At 34.8% G+C, this 22,968-nt stretch overlaps 3 protein-coding genes and 2 pseudogenes across 5 annotated transcripts; all 5 read right to left on the minus strand.

The window, feature by feature from the left end:
* Nucleotides 1–66: 66 nt before the first annotated feature.
* On the minus strand, nucleotides 67–4,556 carry LOC121223173 (uncharacterized). 3 transcript variants are annotated; one of them, XM_041104273.1, is made up of 6 exons: nucleotides 4,394–4,556; nucleotides 3,315–3,389; nucleotides 2,685–2,750; nucleotides 2,081–2,206; nucleotides 1,656–1,766; nucleotides 67–1,300 (listed from the first exon to the last, which is right to left on the minus strand). In XM_041104273.1, exons 2-6 carry the CDS (start codon nucleotides 3,385–3,387, stop codon nucleotides 1,215–1,217), a joined length of 462 nt encoding a protein of 153 aa, XP_040960207.1. In that variant the 5' UTR covers nucleotides 3,388–3,389; nucleotides 4,394–4,556; the 3' UTR covers nucleotides 67–1,214. The 3 variants fall into 3 exon arrangements, with proteins under 3 accessions (XP_040960207.1, XP_040960205.1, XP_040960209.1); XM_041104271.1 differs by lacking the exon at nucleotides 4,394–4,556 and having other exon boundaries at nucleotides 2,685–2,826; nucleotides 3,315–3,386; XM_041104275.1 differs by lacking the exon at nucleotides 4,394–4,556 and having other exon boundaries at nucleotides 2,081–2,211; nucleotides 2,685–2,826; nucleotides 3,315–3,379.
* LOC121223155 (peroxisome biogenesis protein 5-like) lies at nucleotides 4,401–12,745 on the minus strand (annotated as a pseudogene).
* On the minus strand, nucleotides 11,912–12,250 carry LOC121223033 (tRNA (adenine(58)-N(1))-methyltransferase catalytic subunit TRMT61A). The gene has a single exon (XM_041103956.1). It carries the CDS (start codon nucleotides 12,248–12,250, stop codon nucleotides 11,912–11,914), a length of 339 nt encoding a protein of 112 aa, XP_040959890.1.
* A 112-nt stretch (nucleotides 12,746–12,857) lies between the features above and the next one.
* On the minus strand, nucleotides 12,858–22,015 carry LOC121203350 (lariat debranching enzyme-like; annotated as a pseudogene).
* LOC121223035 (tRNA (adenine(58)-N(1))-methyltransferase catalytic subunit TRMT61A-like) lies at nucleotides 18,557–19,336 on the minus strand. The gene is made up of 3 exons (XM_041103966.1): nucleotides 19,191–19,336; nucleotides 19,008–19,080; nucleotides 18,557–18,691 (listed from the first exon to the last, which is right to left on the minus strand). The coding sequence occupies exons 1-3, from the start codon at nucleotides 19,334–19,336 to the stop codon at nucleotides 18,557–18,559; spliced, it is 354 nt and encodes a 117-aa protein (XP_040959900.1).
* Nucleotides 22,016–22,968: the final 953 nt, after the last annotated feature.

The raw sequence follows: 22,968 nt of genomic DNA on the forward strand, positions 1-22,968 counted from the left end.
ACCTGATTTACTCAAAAAAATAATGGAAGTATGGCAACTTATACTACCATAGACGAAACGAGCATATCAATGAGATTGCATTTATGGATTTAGGGAAACTATAAAATATAAGTACAGGAAGAGGCAAAAAACGTAAAAAAATTTAGATAGAATGAAATAGTAACGTGTCTTCTATAACCTCTAATGAACACAATATCAATGAAAAGCCCCCAAATAAAATTCACAATCTAAGGAATATAAATAATCACAGAGTAAACATGTGACTCAAAAGGTTGTACCTTCTGAACATCGTTCATGTAATACTTCAGTGCCAACTCTAGTAAGAGCCCCAACTAATCCCTGGCTTATTCTATAAATTGATACCACCTCAAATACAAAACTCAAATATATTTCCATTGCAAGCATCCTAAGCCAATTGATTGGACCCCAAAAACAATATAACAGCCTTTTGAATTCATCATCTTAGTCCACAGCCTTCTAAGAGGCTTTAACATCTCTTTCCTCCACCATAACTACACCATTAATCTTAGTCTTAGTTTCTTCGATATCAAAATTTACATTCCAATTTATAAATCACAATTTCTTAAAATAAGGGTTCTTTTAAGTTCTATAAAACTAAGAATAAAATACGAAAATTTCCTTTACACTTTTTCTAGTTCACCCTTCTAGTATCCCTTTAAACAATTTAATAATCTTATAAATGTGCTAATGGATTGTAACCAATGGCCATGTCTGAAAATTGCTTATTGAAAAAGAACAAAGTTCATGCCTGATAAAGGGTGCCACGCCTTGGATGTTCCTGGATGTCGGAATACAACAAATTACTAAATTTGCAAGAAGCAAGATACAGACTCCATGCTATTGTCATTTATCCATATTAATAACATCAATTCAATTAGAAAAGCCCCAAAAAATTTTAGATTCCAAATTCAAGCTCATATAATGAATGACTGTGATAATAGGTATTGATATAATATTTGATGTTTATACATTATTTTAGATAGAAAGAAAGAAAGAAACTTGTATAGGTGCTCTCCACTACTAATGAAACTTGTATGGGTGCTCTCCTCTACTGATGAAAGTTGGAAAACTGTGGGCCATTAAACCAAGTTGCCAACTTCACAAACAAGTAAAGCCTCATAGTATAGCAAGATATTGCCATCAATCTTTTTGCACTAATAAACCTTTTGGTTGATAGAAAATATTATTCACATTCATGAGGACCGATTTTCATTATTCCATTCTGCATCATCTTCTAGATCATCCTCATCTTCATTGGGAATGTCTTCGCTGTAATCATCTAATGAACCAACAGGAAAAACGATGTCACCTTAAGAACTTTAATGGATTTAGTTCAATCAACGTGGACGAGGCAAAGTTATAGCATTATGTATGATATGCACAAAGCTCAAAACATTAGGCGCATTCAATGTTCTACCTTGGTTGAAAGCAAATGATCAATTATCTATCCCATTAAACTATATTGGAGAGCACCAGCACCATATTAAACACGAGAAGCAAAAGGTATTCCTAGATTCATGTATACTCTAGGTTTGACTGCATCACAATGAAGATCAACAAAAAGCTGCTACGTCCCGTATAAAGGGACAAGGCATCAAAACTAAGTGGGACAAGGTAAATAAAAAACTCTTTACCCTTTTGAGGCAATGACGAAGGAGTATCCCTGGAGTCCGATGCATTATCAAGAACATAAGGAAGATCTAGTAATTCCAAAAAAGATACAATCTGAGGGTTACGGGGAGAACCTACAAAAGGTGAGAAAATTTTAGTAATTAAAAAAGAAATCGAGCAAAAACAAATTGCAAAAGTCATGAGTATTCTAGTTGCAAATCTAAATAAAAAAGAACGCATTCACTAACAACAATTAATTGAGCTAAAAGAAGATAAAAAATGAAGGATAGTGTTTCATAACCACTGTGACAGTAATATTGAGATGCCTATGGTATAAATATGCAAACATATATGGTAAGTTTCTTAAATCCAAAAGATAGAACCGTTTATGGAGATACTATTAGCACCTCAAAGAAGGAAAAGCATCAAAATATCACCTATTATTTACCAGAAAAAGTAAGAATCAAAGGGTTTGTGAGGTGGAGCTGTTTGAGAAAATTCACAAGGTTTGGCTCCTCTGTCTTCCATCCTGCTCTTAACCCATTGACGACAATCTTGCATGTCGAGCTTTGTTCTGGACTGTCACATTAGAAAGAAAGAAAGGTGAAAAAGTTTAAAGCATTATCTTAAGTGAGAACGGTAACATTTATGGTAATTAATACCTTCTTTAAATTACTTTTTTTTTTGAGGAATTAAAGACAAAGAAGGTAAAGAGACTTAGGAAAAAAAGTGGGGAATCGGGATATTCCGAGAATGGGATATACCCAGGCCGGTATGGGTTTCATTTTAGAACATAAAAATCTATTACTGACCAATCAAATAAGCTTTCATCTTTCCATCGAGATTAGTGTTATTTCGAACGAATTATTTTTCCAAAATATGTTGAGACCTATATATTGAAAACAAGGTGATTTAATTTCTGATCACATACCCATAAATTTTGATTTAGAAGGATTGACCATCTCAGAAATATGCAAAAGGAAATGAAGACATAAAGAAAGAAATGCAGTTCCCTTTTCATGAATGTCAAGACAATGAAGGATATAACAAACCTGGTTGGCGTAACTGATACCCATGTTTGCCCAAGCACGCACATAGTTTGGCTTCAAAGCTAGTGCCTAAAGATCCAGACATAGACCAAATGACTAAATTCAATAGTGCTGAAAATATGGCCACCACAGGCAAAGCTAGTGCCTAAAGATCCAGACATAGACCAAATGACTAAATTCAATAGTGCTGAAAATATGGCCACCACAGGCAAAGGGAAGTTTATCATCAAATAATTTTAAATGGACAATCTCAGTAACAGAGGCTAAACAAATCAAACTGCATATGCAAGATCTGAATGCATTAAAAAAGGCATTTTGAAAGAGATGATCAAGGGTATATGTAAATTAACAAATAGCTTCAACAAATCAAATAACTAATTACATGGAGCTTAATAGAAGAGCTAGTTTGTCTTCTAAGGTCCAACTAGGTGCAACATGTTATTTGGAGAATCTTTTTAGCAGCCTAAGGTTACAAAGATGGAGCATGTAACACTTTGGGTGATGACGTAACCATCCATACAGATACTTTAAAGCAGCAGTCTGTTCCAATTCTGAACTTTTCAAACAGTATTATATGTTTGACACTCCAAAATTTTAATCTCATCTTGATTAAAGGGATAAGCATTCACTAACCATTTGTATGATTCACACCAAGAGCAAGAAGTACTTCCAGATTGGCAGGATCGGCCTCCTGAGCATGCATCATTGCTGCAATAGCCAGTACAGAGATATCTAATCAGTGAATTACATTTTTTCTACAAAGTCAAATATATGGACCCCAGTAAAAACCACATAAAACTGCAGATGCATTAATCAAGAATAACATAAGTATAAAAAGGTCCAGCATAATCCATGTAAGTCACAAGATAATGACAAGCAGACACATTAATCATCCAAAACAATTTGCAATAAATGTGAAACATTACACTTCATAGGCTTGATATAGACATAGTTTAAGATGGAACCTTATCCATTCAAATTAATTTTAATTAAGCCAAAAAGGTTTTGACATGGTTCAAGAATAAATAGAAGCGGATGATGTAATGCATACAGTAGGAAAATGATAAATGGCCAGACCTAACTAACTGATGCTCAATAAGACAACGATACCAATCATAACAAATAATAGAATATATCATAGAGTTTAGATCCAGAACATTAGCAGCCAGGCAAAGACTGCGGCCTTAGACCTGGAACTCTGACTGAAGCCTCAAGCCACTAAGACAAACGTAATACCAATCATATTACAAACTTCAATGTTTAAACGAAAAATAGCTCCTTCTATCCCTTTCCAGTAGAAGTTTTCATATACAAGAAATGAACATTGCATGGTAAACCAACATGGCTATATCAAGCCAGCAAATAAAACACAAAATGTAGCCGTACAAGAAAATAGATCCTTTGTGTTCAAAAGGTTTTCTTGCTTGCTTAATCAATAGGTTGTTCTGTTATCTAAAATATGATGGTATTCACAGGGCATTAGACAATATTAAAAATGATTTAGATTTAGGTTGAATAGAAAGGTAAATGGTCAACCTTGCCAGGCAAAGAAACGTAACCAAAGATGCTGAACAGATGGCTGAACTAGACAAGCAGTCACATCTCTTAATAGAAATTCTTGTAGTATTAAAGAACACAAAAACAATGTCTTTTGGTGTAAGAATACACACGAACTAAATCCAACTCTGACAAACTAGAGCAAAGTGGATTACCTGCTGGTCATCATCATTTTCAGCATGGGTTATTCCTAGCAATCTCCAACCTTCAGCATTCTCAGGATTTTTCATAATTTCAGCCTCTAGGGCAAGCACTGCTTCACTCAAAAGTCCTTTGCTCAATAGCTCTTGACCTTCTTTTAAAGGATTTTGATGACCAACATATGGATTCATATCAGAAAATACATAGAAAACCCTTGAAGCGTCCATCGCTGAGGAACCTACAAGTTCTCACAACCAAAACAATCATGTAGAATTAAGAGAGGTTACAAAGTGAACTTCTTCAAGGCTACCACACTTACTCATCGTATGAATTTTCCCAGTTATCAGATGAACTATCTCCCAAAGCCCCCTCACCAACTTGACTATCAAATTCTTCTGCCCAGTCATCAACATGCAACTTTGAGAATTCATTGACCCATTGATCATCGACAGACTCTTGTTGCAATCTTTCAGCACCAAATTCATTGGCCCAATGGTCAGGTCCACGGAAAACCTATTAACCATCAAGTCAAGAACATTTAATGAAACGAAGAAAATTAGAATATTTCAAATAAGAATAAGAGCTTCGCATGGTTTAAGAGTCTCAGAAAAATACATAACACGCAGAATCATTAGTTGCACTTTGTATCCTAAATAAACAAATCAAAACACCCTAGTTGTTCTCATACAGTAGCAAACTCCTCAGCCCATTGATCAGGTTGAAGAAAATCAAAGAACCACCAACCAGAGTAGCAGATTCTGTATAATAAGAACTTTTATACAAATTACAATGTTTTTAGCTGGTTTAATACCAAACAGAGATATACAATTACAAGAATCATCAGTGACAGTTTATCTTCTAACTTATTATAATCAATAAGCTCTCACTGCTCAATTTAGCAGCAAACTCCATGACCAATTGGTTTGGCCCATAGAAATATTAAGAACCACCAAAACAGTGAGTAGCATATTTTATAAATAACAAATATAGATAATCTCATATAAGATTTACAGGTTTAGTTGATTTAAAAGTTCAACTGAAGATGTAATAATACAGAATCATTAGTCATTCACACTTTATTTGCTAAATTATAGTAGATATATATAGAAAATAGCACTAACAAAACCATCATTATCATTTGGGACATTCTCAAATCATCAAAACTAGTTTCAACCACCTAGGGTTGGTGAATGAGATTACTACCTAAGGTCAGTGATGTTAGTTCCATTTTAGTCTATGTAGGCAAGGCAGAAGAAAAGGAGGAGGAAACTGCTAAAAGGAATTTATGACTGATTATCAGGACATATTAATCTATAAGCTTCTTTACCTTCCACAAGATCTCTACTTGCCTCATCATGAGCAAATTCATCAGCCCGAAGCACCTCCATTGTACTGTTGCTGATATTCTGTTGCCCAGTTCTCTGATGCTGGTTTGACCTGATTATAATCAATGACAAGTTCACCACGACTCATCTTGGATACAAATTGAAGAAATTTTGAATTCTGCATGCCCCAAAACATACAGCACATAAGTGCATATATTAACTCATGCATAGTAACGATGATATCATTAAGAGCTATCTTGACACATTGCAAGTATTTAGCCAACCAGTTTTAAATAACCCAAAACTTAGGATCACTGTTTTGAGAGAGTGTATGTGCAAGCATCCTAATCTGCTGAATTGCAGCCAAACTTTCTATATTTCCCCCTCTCATTTGATCTACAGCTGTTAACTGAGCTTGTTCCTGTATGTTTAGCTCATTAATTGTGTTATGCAAGAAAAGCAGGCTAAAAGGTGACATGCATGTAAAGACTACTCAAAGCACGAGATAGTAGCAGAAAGAAAAGGAAAGATAAAGCCAATTTGGAAGGTATATCCATCTGCAATAGCACAAGGAGTTAGATATAGTTCCCTGGTAAAAACACATTAGCATGTCCTTTCAAATTTGCACATGATGCATTGGTAGAGAAACCTACATATCGAATAAAGCACTGAAAACATACCACTGAAAGAAATGAACGGGTGACTCAAACGTGAAAATAAGATTGAAGATAATTTCAAAGACATAAAAATATTGCTAAATTCCTGTTGCAAACGTGCAGAGCATGGAGGTCATAGATGCAGGTGATTATGACATAGAAAACAAATGAACAAGCCTTGGATACACAAATTGCAAATTCTAACACTAAATTATTTCATCGGACATCTTTGAGCCTTATGTTTGTTTCATTACACACCTTACAAGTTTTTTAGTGATTGCAATAAGTTGATGGATTGAAATAACTTGGTGATGAGCTTTTTAATTCTAGACTCGGTGACATACTTTCTGTTCATTGGGAAGGTAATCTATTTTGACACCACGAAGAAGGGGTATATGCAATTTAACTCTAAAGACAATTTCTTCCAACAAGGATGAATAATGGATATTGCTTTAAGCTTTTATTAGGGTTTTTCATTGTACGGATATATTTAGAAGCTCAATTTATCTCATGGATTTATGGCCTATACCTATTGATACTTGCATATCAAGTTTTAAGGTTTTCCTCAGCATTGATGTTCTTTCAGTTCCCCACCTTCTTATAACCGCTAAGACTCTCTTAGTCTTTACCACCAGAATTTCTCGATACAATTTCCATTTAATTTCACTCCTATTTGCCATCTCTTTCTTTTCCTCATACAGCATCAAGAGTGAGCAAAAGCAAAAGGCAAATCAAATTGGCAAAACTTGAGTAGCATTCTTTTAACAATACTCCATACTTTTTTTCCAAATTAATACCCAGCCATAATTGTAGTTTCCTCTATGATAGAGGGTATAAATGTTTACTGCTCAGTTAGTCATGAGGACAAAAAAATTGTACCTTAGACAAACCAGTTAGGCCATCCTTTGATTTTGGAATAATTAAAATGTGCGTAGGAGCCTGGGGAGATATGTCCCTAAAAGCTAAGACCTACAAACAAAAAAAAAAGGCAAACAAACATAATGTTAGCGCAAATGAATGTCAAATAAACTTAAAACTAGCAGAAAAGAATTAACATATTAACCTAAAGAAACAGCAAGAATATATTCGTGTGAACCAGCCCCCAAAAAGATAAATAATAAAACTAGGTCATTCTCGTATGCAACTGATGAGGTGAATGCATGATTCTTACAGAAAACAATAACATAAATTAACATTGGCAAATAGAAATCAAACTAAAAGGTTAAAAAGCTAGAACTTTCAACCTCAGATTATAGTTTTGCAAACAAAAACTATAATCATAGCTGAAGATTTTTATGCTTCTCTAATTAAAACTTTTGATATTTTGTTATCACGTTTCACTTAATGTTGATCAAATATCAGATATCAGCTAGTGTTAACGGAAAGGACAACACATTATCTTTGATTGTCACCTATTTAACTGCTCAACATGCCAAAAGCCCAAGCCAGCCAGACTAGAAGCTACAGAGAAATGAAAGGGCCTAACCTCGAGCCTAACCCAAAACTAAAGGCTATTTCTTAGCAAATTAACATGAGAAAACATCGATCCATATTTGGAGATCAACCAAATCCAATCGAACCAAATTGACTAGAAAAAATTAAAAACCCTAACTCAAAATTGACACAAAAGTCTATCAAAGATTATTCAAACTCAAGGAAACTTTCCAATTGCTACATAATTGTAAGCAACAGACTAAAATGAAAAAGAAAGTTACAAAAATATGATAAAATGAAAGAAGATAAGATTCACTTGATAGTTCCAAATTAAGTAGTTCCTGAAGAGTCCAAGACTTAGTACGATAACAAACTGTTGATGACCTTCTCATCCAGGTCCATATGGAATTAATCACAATTCTATAAAAATATTTGTAAAATATACCAAAGACCTTAAGTTATGTCCAGCATCTCCAAATTTAGGTCTGAAGCAGGGCAGTGATAAATATAAATTTGTGTATATTAGTAAAAAGAAGTACATATAAGAAACTAAAAACAGAGATGAAATAAAAAGACAAATTTTAAGTACATATTCATACCTGAAATGAATCTCCGATGAAGCAGGACCAACCGTTTTTCACTATCCTCAAAACCCTCCTACTTTCCCTTTTGCTTTGATTCGAGTGATAAATAAATATATCTGAAAAAAAAAAGAGATGATCAGGCAAAGACAAAGAATTTATAAAGAAGAAAACAAAAAATCATAAAAAAAAATCAAATGAAATACAAGTAATAAAGAATAGATCTGAAACTAAAACAAAAATGAAATGGCAAAGACAAAGACAAAGTAGAAGTCATGATTCATACCTGAAATCAGCCACCGATGAAGAAGAGAATTTCAAAAAATCATAAAAACCAGAAACGGCAGAGAAAACCTAGAGTAGCGTCTTTCTGTGTTTTTTTTTTTTTTTGGCATTCGATGACCCAAAACTAGAAAAAAAATGAGAGGAAGAAATTCAAAACAGACACACAGAGAGAGGGAGTCGGCGAATAAATGGGGTGCTATGGATGGAAGAGATAGATTTGAGGATTCAAATTTCGAATAGGTGAAGAAACGAGGAAGCTATGAATGGAAGAGAGAGAACTTAATTTTCTAAATCCCCATGTGACAACGGTAACATTTATGGTAATTAATACCCTCTTTAAATTACTTTTTTTTTTGAGAAATTAAAGACAAAGAAGGTAAAGAGACTTAGGAAAAAAAAGTGGGGAATCGGGATATTCCTAGAATGGGATATACCCGAGCCGGGATATACCCATGCGGGATAACAACGAACCGGGATATCCCTGGAATGGGATATCCCTGGGAGGAATAAGTATGACAGGTTGGCCGGTCCAGACAATAAAAATAGCTGAAACGAGCACTAAAACCAATAAACCGGAAGCCAAAAATTCAGAACCGGAATAAGAAAAGGCAGGATATCCAGAGAATAGCTTTTTCCGAGTCGGAATATGACAGATATAAAGCCCGACAGAATAAGAAAGAAAATTAACAGCCAGTAAAGGAAAAAAGACGTTAGAAAAAATTAAAGGGAAATTGGAGAAATTAAAAACATTTAAGTCTCCTGTTTGGCTTCCGGGAAAATGCAGGCTGAACATAATTTGCCAACTCACAGGTGAATAAGGAATTATTTAAAAAGAACAAGGGACTAATGTCAAGTTTGATACAAATTTCCCTCAATTTTCATCGATCAGAAACCAAACAGAATAAAAAGAGATGAAGAAAAAACAAGATTTTTCTAAAGAATCAAAATTTATACCTTAAAAGAAAGACTATCACTACCTCGACTCACTCATTCGGAAGAAGCTACAGCTGATTCATGAATTCAAACCTTTTCTTTTCCTTTTTCGAGAGAGAGAAAGAAGCTAATGACAATGGATCTTGATTTAACGGAGAGAAACTTTGGGTTTTTATTTTATAACATAACAATATTATAATATTTTTATTTTATTTTCATCGGTAAAATAAAATAGTTAAGGGTAGAGTAATTGGAGCTCCCTTTTCATGAATGTCAAGACAATGAGAGAACAGTGCAAGATATAACAAACCTGGTTGGCGTAACTGATACCCATGTTTGCCTAAGCACGCACATAGTTTGGCTTCAACTAGTGCCTAAAGATCCAGAGACAGATCAAAAGACTAAATTTAATAGTGCTGAAAATATGGCCAACACAGGTAAAGGGAAGTTTATCATCAAATAATTTTAAATGGACAATCTCAGTAACAGAGGCTAAACAAATCAAACTGCATATGCAAGATCTGAATGCATTAAAAAGGGCATTTTGAAAGAGATGATCAAGGGTATATGTAAATTGAGGAAGTGCATAATCAAATCATCTAAATTAACAAATAGCTTCAACAAATCAAATAACTAATTACATGGAGCTTAATAGAAGAGCTAGTTTGTTTTCTAAGGTCCAACTAGGTGCAGCATGTTATTTGGAGAATCTTTTTAGCAGCCTAAGGTTACAAAGATGGAGCAAGTAAATAATTCAACCCTATAAGAGAGCTGTATAACACACCAATGCATCACTTTACAATCGAAAGATAAGAAAGAAGAGAAATAGAGGAAATAGAGTTTGGCCCACAGAAGATTGACATGTTGGGTTGTCACATGTTTTGCATTTCTTTATGCCATCCTTTCAATTGATTAAGCACAAGCCAAGTCCTAGGCACACTTTTTTGTATAGAAGCGAAAAAGCCCCCTTGATTCAAGAAGCACAAATTTACATATTCACCTTAATTTACTCAAAAAAGTGCTTTTTTTTACATCTTGCACCTCAAATGGTTCAGGTAGTTACAGCACCCTTGCCGACATTGTCAACACCATAATTCATTTTTTTTTTATTCTGGCCTAACATGCAAAATAGCGACCAACACACCATACAAATTGATTCTTAGTAAAATCCTAGTTCTCATATATTTTGAATTTCACACATTACAGGTGCTCCAACCTAGTAAAGAGAACCCCAAAATTTTAGGATAGGGAAAATTAATATTTAATTATAAAAAAAAGTAATTATGAAATTAACATATCAGGTGGTATACAGATAGGCCACCACTATTCAAGGGGAATCATGAAGAGGCTACCTGTTGATAAGCTAATATTGCATCAGCACTCTGCACACAGTTGGCTTGTGTTGCACGGCTTGTTCCAAAGAGAATAATCATTAGGTTTAAGTTTCAAAGCAGTTTTGAAACTGCTTTAAAAGAAAAACTGCTTGAAAAAGTTAGGATAACTTAATTCCAATATGTTACCTGTAACCTCAGATCTAAGAGTTTCACATGAACGTTGCACTTGTTCGATGCACGGTGAGAAGGAACACAGAGTTCCATCTTGTTTCAACATGTTTCAAGCTGAAGGAATGGCTAGCCAAGGTTCCAGTAGGTCCAGAAATATGGAGTCAGCCAACCCATAAAACTGATCGGGAAATACCTCACCCTGAATATCTCGGACTCCCATGGTAACTAAAGTGCTTATTCCAGTCCTCTCGAAGTCTTCTCTGTTGAAGGAGTGAAAAATTATAAAACATCCCTTCTTTCACGAACCAACACAGAAGAATCAAAGAAAAATAAACAACCATCCTTGGATCTTTCTATTATCATTTAGACAAACGGAAACCATATAATAGGACAAAATATGCATCATAAATGAGTCCTACGCAAGGTTCCACAAAACCGAGATAATTTTGAGACTACGAAGCATGACAGCAACAGAATGTCGTATTTCACAGAATACATCCACCTGAACAGACTTCTTAAATCTACCTAGAATTCAAGCTCAACCTAAGCAGTTTCTAAAATCATATTTCATAACAATCTTTGAAACCAAAATTTCGTAACAATGCACTCACTAATGAAACTAATAAAGATCTGTAAACCGAGACAATTAGAGACAATGAAGTATCACGGCAACAAAATGTAGATCTATGAAGACGTCAACTAAAGATAACCCAGTATTCAAGTTTAACCTAAGGAATTACTATATCATATTTCATCACAATGCACTTTTGCAAACAATAAACACTAGGCTTACCTTGCCGAGGCAGCCATCTGTTAATGGAAATCAAAGGTATACACATGTCCTGTTGGCGTCACAGCCCTTGCAAACGATGTTGTTAATGAGCCACTACCGGTCCCGGATTCAAGAACCAAACAACCCGGAACTACTTCCAAGTACATAATCACAAAGCTAATATCCGCAATATAAAGAATCTGAGTCCTATGACTTAGAACCAAAGTCCATAACTCCGGTATCGAAGCCAATAGGTAAACGAACCCACCTCTGTTGCTGAAAATTATGGAACCAAATGGCTTCCCGATCCAATCTGAATGTTTAAATACACCGAAACGAATTTGAAGAACCGAATTCTCGCACACTTTAACAGCTTTCATGGTATCATGCCTCTCATATGCAATAAAAAAATCTTCATCGAGGAATCAATAAGCAATATCTTTAAAAGACGGAAAACACATTCAATTGAAGACACAGATGATGTTGGACTAATATGCAATTTCTGCACCAAAATTTACTCCCCAAAACGAAAATATTTACCACATACCCAAAGTTCCATTAAGAATAAACTATCACCTAGAATGCCAGGAAGACCCGCATTCGTTAATATATTTATGTATATAAATAGGAAAAGAGCAGACAGCGCCAGGACTTGGAAATACCAATGATCGCACAGAGAACTAAATAAAAAAGAACAAATATCACCATCAAGCCATGAAAATACTTCCCTTCAAATGCCAACCTTACCTAATACATCTGCTATCTCATTTCCCTGAAAACATTTGACCAGCTGACTGACCAATTAATGAACCTAATAATTTCAAGCCATAAGGCCACTTCCACGTTCACTCCTTAGAATCCATCCTCTTAAATACAATCAGCATCCCTCAAAATTCCAAAAAATTCTCATCTATTACCCTTAGCAAGACCGCTAGTGAAAACAAATTAAACAAAAATAAAAAACACAGCCCTTTATATAGACAGCTCTTAACACAAACAAAAGAACCTCTACTCTCTGTTGCACTGATTTATTGATTTATTGTAATAGTTAAAAGGTAACAACTGGAACTTAAAGGGGAAAAAAACAAGAAAACTCAGCTGTAAGTCTGCAACATGCAGCTTAATTAAAGTCTATTTCGATTATTTCGATTCTCGACCATTTAAATGTCCAAATTCTTGCTTCCAATAAGCTTGTGCTTCTTCGAGTGTCCAAAATGTCCAAATATGAGACTCAGCTTTCTCGGGCGCCTCCAGAATTTCCTGTTTTCAGCAGGACCAGTTCATTATTGAGGAACAGACAGCACAGGTAAAATGCAACTGCAATTTAAGTTTTTTCTACATGGAAAAACCAAATAGTTGGGCTGTCAATAAACCTCTCTACAGTTCCTAGTCATCGTTCCGTTTACATGAATGTTATCATCATTAGCATTCATAAAATGACATGCTATGTTTTGTTACTCAGCCCCTTCATTTCCCTAAAGCCATGTTCAACACATATTCAAAGAGAATATAACCTAAAATTTTGTACTATAAAGAGAAATGGATATAACTGTCTATTTAAAAACAAGTGTTTTAAATTTACTATTTATAAATTTTAAATTGAATTATATTATTTGATTGATGATTAGAGTAATCTGCATATTAAATTAGACTTGATAAATAGATGATATTTTCCTTAAGGTAAACTTAACCTTTCAGATTTGAAATCTATTTTTTATATAATATAAAATTTATAAAAAAATAAATAATATATTTATTAATCAAAAAAATTGTTAAGGAAACCCCTCTGCTGTTCTTCTATCTTGAAAAGAGCATAACAAGATTTGGCCTTTAGAAAAGTTATATTCAATTTTTATGAATTGAAGATACAACATTTTCTTAAATATTACAATCATGATGTGCTTAGACCCAGATAAAATTAAGCCTATTTTTCCAAGCTTTTGTTTTGCTTAAGTCCTGATGGTTTTATGTGTTTTTGCATATTAATAATAACCCAATACTTTAAGAAAACCCTAAACCAACGTCTGGATATCCTTCAAATGGGATATAACCAAGCCAGGATATCCCTCTCTTGGATATTCCAAAACCAAGATATCTCTGCCTGGAATAAGAGTGACAGGTAGTCCGGTTTGTGGAGATATTCTTCAGCGCCTTTGATCTCCCTCCGTAAGATAAATAAGATACTCAAATAGCTAGCCTAGTTTGAATGAATATACTACAGAATTTAATGCATTAATAATCATGGGGGAGTTTTTATTGGGTAGGTTTGAAAGGTAAGGTTGATACAGCCTCAACCCAAAAAATAATCTAAAATTTTGAAAAAACTCAGCCCGTGCATATTAAATTTTTATATTATTTTTTATATATAAATTTTTTAAAAACCCCAAACCGGGATAGTGACAAACCGGGATATCCAACCTTAGGATATCCCTAGAATGGGATATACCTGCCATGAATAAGTACAACAAGTAGTCCGGTCCAAATAAGAAAAAAAGCTGAACCGGACACTAAAACTATCAACCAGGCACTAATATTTGTGAACGGAGATAGCATAGAAGTGGGATATACCCGGAGTAGCCTATTCACTTAAACGAACCTATTCAGCTAATATACAGAGATACCAGGGGTCTACCTAAAACTTCCAATCAAAATCCATTTGCAAATCATACCCAACAGAACTCAGACAATCCCAACTATTTTAAAGAAAAAAGCACCTAGCAGTATGAAAAAGAAAACATACATGCATACACGAATCATGACAATCTCCACCGTATATGATCAAGAAACCGAAATCGACAAAAACCTTTGCAATTAGCAAGTCGGTTGAAATTCTCCAATTCTTATCAATATCAACAACCATCCCAATTAGATTATTATTATTATTTTTTTAAAACTAAATTACAGACTTTTTGAGAAAACTAAGAAACAGAATGTCACAACTCACAACGAATTAAAAAGACATGTTATCCAGAAAAACTACCAAATAAACTCTCGGCAGTGGGCATGTACCATAGATCTAGATCTAGCTACCATTTTGAAACCAATGGCCATGTCTGAAAATTGCTTATTGAAAAAGAAATAAGTTCATGCCTGAAAAAGGGTACCATGCCTTGTCCGATGTTCCTGGATGTCGGAATTCAACAAATTACTAAATTTGCAAGAAGCAAGATACAACCCCATGCTATTGTGATTGTCCATTTTAATAATATCAATTCAATTAGAAAAATCCCGGGAATTTTGAGATTCCAAATTAAAGCTCATATAATGATTGACTGTGATAATAGCTATTGATATAATGTTTGATGTTTATACATGATTTTAGAAAGAAAAAAGAAAACAACAAACCCCACAACTTACATAGGTGTCTCCTCTGCTGATGAAAGTTGGAAAAGTGTCATATGCACAAAGCTCAAAACATTAGGCGCATTCAATGTTCTACCTTGATTGAAAGCAAATGATAAATTATCTATCCCATTAAACTATATGAGAGAGCATCAGCACCATATTAAACACGAGATGAAGATTAACTAAAAGCTGCTAAGTACCGTATAAAGGGACAATGCATCAAAACTGAGTGGGACAAGGTAAATAGAAAACTCTTTACCCTTTTGAGTCCGATGCATTATCATGAACATAAGGAAGATCTAGTAATTCCAATAAAGATACATTCTGAGGATTACAGGGAGAACCTACACAAGGTGAGAAAATTTTAATAATTAAAAAAGAAATCGAGCAAAAACAAATTGCAAAAGTCGTGATTATTCTAGTTGCAAATCTAAATAAAAAAGAATGCATTCGCTAACCAACAATTAATTGAGCTAAAAGAAGACAAAAAATGAAGGATAGTGTTTCATAACTACTGTGACAGTAATATCGAGATGCCTAACCATTACAGTGATAAATGGTATAAATATGCAAACATTTATGGTAAGTTTCTTAAATCCAAAAGATAGAACCATTAATGGAGATACTATTAGCACCTCAAAGAAGGAAAAGCATCAAAATATCACCATATTATTTACCAGAAAAAGCAGTGTTTGAAACTGAATCAAAGGGTTTGTGAGGTGGAGCTGTTTGAGAAAATTCACAAGGTTTGGCTCCTCTGTCTTCCATCCTGTTCTTAACCCATTGACGAAAATCTTGCATGTCGAGCTTTGTTCTCCTACATATTAGAACAGCAGTTGTCAGCTCACAAGTTCTTGTAGAGTAATAGTACTTGCAAAAATAGAAAATTGCACATTTTCAAATAAAACATTATTCCACCCCACCCAAGAGAGAGAGAGAGTGAGATGAGTGGCATGGTCAAAACAAAAATGTCATATATACACACACCCAACGTCTCCACGTCGGAAGGTCAAAGGAAAGACACAGTTCAATTTCCGTGTTATTGCCAGCCATTCTTCATCGTACTGAACCTCATAAGGTCCTAGATCAGATCAATATCAAATATCTAAAAGATCAGAGAAAGCCAGAATTCATTTATTAGCTTCCAGCAAAGACCAAAAGAAAGAACCTAAATGAAATGGTCAGAACATATGATAGATACCTGCAAGAACTTGCGCCCTGGAAGGCATTTATCGAGTGCAAGAAATTTTGTCACTCGACCACCATCTTCATGTTCAACAAGAGCGGTGAACTTGCAGTGCAAGTGAGCTGAAAACCAATACAATGGTCTGAGTTTTTCGAGCAGCTGAGCAGCAGGTTTGCTTCCAAGAGTTCCTTGCTGGATCTAGGAAATATGTTTCAACCAACAAGCAACCAGGAATGGTCAACAAGAAAACTGAAGACGCTTGATATGAACATTTTCATTCTATCACATATGTCCATTTCCACCAATTGAATATAATTACCTCACCTTTGAAATGTTTTTTTGCAGCAAACAAGTTGTTGCCAGTTCCCATAATCAGTGATGCTGAGCGGCCAATCGTGTGAAAGGAAAATATCAATCAGTTCCTCTAGGAGCATGAGCTTGTGAACATCGTACTCCCAAACATGATACACAGACCTGATAGTATTGTCATTATAAGGTGGCCTTTCATGGTGTCCTGCTCAAGGAAAAGCTAATTCATTTCAGTTTCAAAGCTTCGACTCTCCACCCTAAATAAGAATCAATATAACATATCTGACACTCGCTTGCAGTAAATATACAATCACCATTAAAAGAACTCCAGAATAAACATAGAATAGACAAGTAAAAGAACTTCATACCCAACCTAAACAATAATTACGCGCATTGTAAATTCCAGAAAGTCCACCGATACGGATATTGCCAAACTTCACAACCACAGCATACCCCAAGAAGTATATATTAGGTGCTGCCAATCCCCCATAATACCTAAAGTTTACACATTTCAATAGCAGAAGGTAAAATTCAAGGCCTTTTCATAAAAGAATCAGAATCCCCAAGCTAGAACATATGAAGAAAAGGGGGTGACTTACAATTCCCATAAATAATTGGAAGCTTCATGATTTCCACCGATAAAAATCGTGGGAACTGGGGCAACCTCCTGACCCGAATAGTATTTCCAGAATGACTTCATCTCCCTATATTTTGGGGCCACATTAAGGCTATCCATATCTTTTTCATTCCTGACTGCCTAAGTTGCAAAAGAAAAAAAAATTAAGTTCATATAAAAAATGGGCATTTGGTAAGTGACAAAATTTCGTATAAAAACAACAAATTGGAGAAAGTGAGAGTGTAAGAGAAAGAACCTGGAAATCACCATAACAACGGAGGAGGTCAATTTTGATGTTGCGAGTGTTTTCAATGTATTTAATGGTGTCGTAGTCCTTGTCGAGATCTCCATGCATGCACCCTTCCACTGCTATCTTCATCGTTTTGAATTGGACACAATACTGTGGTAGGGTTTGAGAAATACTTAAAACCTTAGGTTTTTTTCTTAATGACTTTATCCTCTAAAGGTGAAAACAAAAAACCATGACAAAAACACACTGAAAATAGAAGTAAAAAGAAGCATATATCTGAAACTAAAACAAGAATGAAAAGGGCGACGGCAGGATTAACAATAAAAGAGCCATGGACGGATGGGAAGACAGGAGACCAGATACCGAAAGAAAATATCTGTTAAATTAAAAAAATGGAGACGAAATGAGACAATGTTTTCAAAAATTCCAATACCATAAGCGGTTTCAACTTCTATTTATTATAGATTTTGCACCTGCAAAAGAGATAGAAAGGAATCCATGAATGTATAAACAGGGCAAGAAAGATACTAACTAAAAACAGTTATTTATGGACAGGAAGAGTACTACATATCCCAGGAAGCAGTTTTTTATCCACGAGAGGCTATCTGGACTGTCACATTAGAAAGAAAGACAGGTGAAAAAGTTTAAAGCATTATCTTAAGTGAGATAAAAGGGAAAGGAAAGAAGAGTCGTTACTTTGGTCAGACCAAAGACTACAAACCAGAGCCAACAACACCCCAAACCCACACAGTTAAACACACCACAGTCCAAAACAGATAATGGCAGCGTAAAAAGGATAATGGCAAAGATTCAAACAAGAAGAATATTTAGGAGAAGGAGTTGAACTGTGAAACAAAGGCACGAATTCTTACCCGGGAGTCAAAATCTCTCTTTTCCTGATATATCTCCGGCAATAAAACTCCACCGTTTCATTCTATCTTCGTTTGTTGGGTTTTCATTCTATCATGTTTCAACATGTTTCAAGCTGAAGGAATGGCTAGCCAAGGTTCCAGTAGGTCCAGAAATACAGAGTCAGCCAACCCAGAAAACTGATCAGGAAATCCCTCACCCAGAATATCTCGGACTCCCATAGTGACTATCATAAAACATTCCTTCTTTTGCGAACCAACACAGAAGAATCAAAGAAAAATAAACCACCATCCTTGGATCTTTCTATTATCAATTAGACAAGCAAAAACCATATAATGGGATAAAATATGCATCATAAATGAGTCCTACGCAAGGTTCCATAAAGCCGAGATAATTTTGAGACTACGAAGCATGACAGCAACAGAATGTCGTATTTCAAAGAATACATCTACCTGAACAGACTTCTTAAATCTACCTAGAATTCAAGCTCAACCTAAGCAGTTTCTAAAATCATATTTCATAACAATCTTTGAAACCAAAATTTCATAACAATGCACTCACTAATGAAACTAATAAATATCTGTAAACCGAAACAATTAGAGACAATGAAGTATCACGGCAACAAAATGTAGATCTATGAAGACATCAACTCAAGATAACCAAGTATTCAACTTTAACCTACACAATTACCATATCATATTTCATCATAATGCACTTTTGCAAACAAAAAACATTTAGGCTTACCTAGCTGAGGCAGCCCTCTGTTCATGGAAATCAAAGGTATACACATATCCCGTTGGTGCCACAGCCCTTGCAAACGATGTTGTTAATGAGCCACTACCAGTCCCGGATTCAAGAACCAAACAACCCGGAACTACTTCCAAGTACATAATCACAAAGCTAATATCCGGATTTAAGTGGTGTGTAATGCTTGAACCTAATGATCCGGTTAAAAAAAATTTTAAAACAATTCTTAAAATTTAAATTAAATTAAAGTTTATTAAAACTATTTTCTTTTAAAACAATTGCTTCAAAATTAAATTGTTTTGTCAAAAATATTTTACTAATTGTTGTAAAATTAAATTTGATCCAAAGAAAATTTACTTTAATTTTGACAATTTAGAAAACAACAATCAAATAAAACAACACGCATCAATGTTATTCCAAACAAAACCATGAGATTGTAGAGATACCTTGGGTTGATATGAATGGCCGACGTCCTCAAAAGAGAAACCTTCATTTTCTACATAATTAACAATACCAAAGCAAAAGATGAGTAATTCGGATTTTTTGAAAAATAAACCAGTAATACGATTCAAATATGAAACTTTGAAAGAAAACTCTCGTTGTAAGATCAAAAAGGCAAATATACTGCGTTCTTCATAAGAAAGAAAACAACAAGTGGTTAACATCTTCTAATGCAACACAATAACGACTCGTAACTACTTTGTAATACAAAACAACATTTTCAGTTAAATTGCATCCCTAATTCCAACCATACCATGCATTTAGATATAACCTGAATATTTCAATCAAAATCCATTTCTAAATCATATAAGTACCAGCACACAAACAATTCCAACTAAGTTCATCGATCAGCTCCACTGAACTCTTTTAAAGAAAATCTACCCCAATCCTTACCGATGAGTGAAAGCACCTAGCAGTGTGAAAAGAAAACCAAATATGCATTGATCCATGGACGGACTAATATGCACCACCTTAGCACCCGATAAAATGCAAGACTTTTCACGCGAAATATGACCATGTTCTTCTAGTTAAAATTGATGTTAATTGAGCCCAAAGTCTCTTACTTTCGATTCTATTAGAAAACACACAACAATGCCATACAAACTGCATTTTTCCTTGAAAAAAGAAAATCAAACAGCAATTGTATAAGGAAAGTGGCCTTAAATATATTTTAACTGTAGATTAAATGAAAATAGCCAAGTGTTCAAGTAATTGGAAACAGCTATTCCCTGTCCTTAGAAATATAAAAACTGTAGATTAAAGGATATCAACCTCATTTAACACTCAAGATTAAACTTAACAGTAAACAGAGAGTAGGCTTCCCCTAAAATACCTATATCTTGACAGTTCGGAAAATTAGAGCATAACTTTTTCACATTGTCCTAATCAAATTTCCACACCAACCATTAATGATTGGGAAATTTTGAATTAAACCCAAAACACCACAAGAAGATTGTTCAAAGAATCAAATTCATGCAAACTAATACGATATAAGCCGAAGTCATTAACCAATGGCTGCTTAAATAGAACTCTGTTACTTGAATCACTTACCACAAAAACAAAGCAACATCTTCCAAAAGCTGCTTAAAATATGAATTACACAAAATCCGAAGCCACTTTTTTTCAGATAAGATGCTATCCTGGAAGACATGAGATTCTTCAAACAGCTTCGAACCGACATTAAGAAAAACGAGAAAACTTACAGATGTAAGGAACACACCCTTTTAACCATAAAGCTAATTTATTAGTCCAAGTAATGTTCTAAAGACCAGAGAATTTACGATGGACAACATGAAAACTCAAACATCTGTCCTGGATGATTGACTGTAAAGAGATCATCCATCCTATGAAAAATTTTAAGTCACAGCTTAGATACTAATGAAGATTTCTCACTAAAACCTGTGACAAGCAGAGTGTACAATTTGATACCTGGCAACGCAATATCCCTATGTTACTCCAAAATAGTTAAACTATTTTAAACCAACCAAAAGCATAAATTACAAACAAATCACTTTCTGAAATAACAAAGACAAAGAAATCCAAAATCCATTTATGGATTTATAATCCCAATTCACTCAATTGCTTACAATACAAAACAAAAACCCAATTTGGAAACCGATTCAGTCAACCATCCTATGATCGACCCGTAATTCCAAACCAAAAGCTGTGTAACAACGACAATGGAAAAGATTCAAATGAGAAGAATCTTTAGGAGAAGCGGAATAAGGAGTCGAACTGTGAAACAAAGGCATGAATTCTTACCCGGGAGTCGATCTGACCCAAAACCCAACAAACGAAGATGGAATGAAATGCTGGTGTTTTATTGCCGGAGATATGTCAGGAGAAGAGAGATTGAAATCGAGATTATTCATAAACCCTATAACAAAGGAGAGAGAAGCTTCATTTCTTAGTGGCTGGCTGGCTTCCTTATTTTCTTCCCCTCATTTAGACGGTCCATTTGGTTTGTTGGATTAAAGTCGTCAATGGCCTAGAATTGGCTTGTTGGATTTATTATAAAAAAGCCCATTTCAATTAAAAAGAAACCTCACCGTCAATTCTTTTTTAATAATTTATAAGGTTAATGAAAATTTTGGTATATATTCTGGTCACCTGATGATGACACACGGCTTTTCTAATTGATAACACCAGCCCAACCCTAAACCCAAGGCCCAAGCATCAAATCCCCAGACCCTACATTCGGATATCCCTCGAGTGGGAAATACCAAGCCGGGGTATCCTTAAATAGGATATCCCACAGCTGGGGAATCCCTGCAGTGGGATATCCCTAGCCGGAATAAGTACGACAGGAAGTCCGGTCCAAACACGCAAAAAACTGAACCGGGCAATAAAAATACTGAACCGGGATGGGATAAGATGGGGATATCCTTGAAATTGCTTATCCTGGAACGGAATACAAAAGGGATATCCCCGACCAAAATAAGAATGAAAATTAACCCTGTACTTATTAAAACGTTGTGAAACTATTTAATATCCAATTCTCTGAAGATATTTAAAAACTCAGTATTACTGTTTTCTTATTCCCTCAACAAATAGAATGCAGCTTTAACAGCTTTAAATACACCCAAACGATTTTGAAGAAACAAACAATCCAAAAATAAAGAACAACATATAGTAGACGACAAACAAACAAAAATGAAGAACAAGACCGACATCTATAGATTTGAAAGACAGAACGAAACAGTGATTTCTAAAGCCGAAAACCAAAAACCATAAGAAAAACCCACTGAAATACAAGTAAAGAAGCATGGATCTGAAACTAAAACAGAGATTCATACCTGAAATGCGTCTCCGATGAAGCGGCAGATTTAAAAAAAAAAACCAGAAATGCCAGAGAAAACTTAGGGTTCTCTCTCACGAAAACTCTCTTCCGACTGTAGCGTGTGATTTTTTGGCCTGTAGTTACCCAAAGCTAAAAAAGAATGACGGGAAAAAATTGAAAAGAGAGCGAGAGTGAGAGAATTGGCGAAGAAACGAGGGAGCTATGAAATGATTAGATATATTAGAGGATTTAGATTTTGAATGATGGGAAGGAAGCTGCCCTGATAGGAGGTAAGACGCTGGAAAGTGTGGGAGGCGGAGGCAGCGGCAGCGGTTTGTTAGAAAGGACAATAAAGGAGGAAGAGAGAAAAAGAAAACAAAAGAAAAAAAGAAGAAAAAAGGACCCATCTAACTAACTAAATCAAGGCCCAAAACAAGTCCAATACGAGCTGGCATCCACTCTGTGTCTTCCTCGTCCAAAAACCTATCAGACTAT

Source organism: Gossypium hirsutum, chromosome A03 (genome assembly GCF_007990345.1).
Source record: "Gossypium hirsutum isolate 1008001.06 chromosome A03, Gossypium_hirsutum_v2.1, whole genome shotgun sequence".
Taxonomy (NCBI): Eukaryota; Viridiplantae; Streptophyta; class Magnoliopsida; order Malvales; family Malvaceae; genus Gossypium; species Gossypium hirsutum.

What these genes read in the sequence shown, in the direction of transcription:
- LOC121223035 (XM_041103966.1), bottom strand. Translation starts at nt 19,336, where the DNA reads ATGTACTTGGAAGTAGTTCCGGGTTGTTTGGTTCTTGAATCCGGGACT. An exon ending in CAGAGGGCTGCCTCAGCTAG is followed by an intron (nt 19,081 to 19,190) that starts GTAAGCCTAAAT and finishes ATGTCTTCATAG; the next exon opens with ATCTACATTTTGTTGCCGTG. An exon ending in GATATTTATTAGTTTCATTA is followed by an intron (nt 18,692 to 19,007) that starts GTGAGTGCATTG and finishes GGTTCGCAAAAG; the next exon opens with AAGGAATGTTTTATGATAGT.
- LOC121223173 (XM_041104271.1), bottom strand. An exon ending in GTATCAGTTACGCCAACCAG is followed by an intron (nt 2,207 to 2,684) that starts GTTTGTTATATC and finishes GTGACAGTCCAG; the next exon opens with AACAAAGCTCGACATGCAAG. An exon ending in TTTGATTCTTACTTTTTCTG is followed by an intron (nt 1,767 to 2,080) that starts GTAAATAATAGG and finishes CACCTTTTGTAG; the next exon opens with GTTCTCCCCGTAACCCTCAG.
- LOC121223033 (XM_041103956.1), bottom strand. Translation starts at nt 12,250, where the DNA reads ATGAAAGCTGTTAAAGTGTGCGAGAATTCGGTTCTTCAAATTCGTTTC.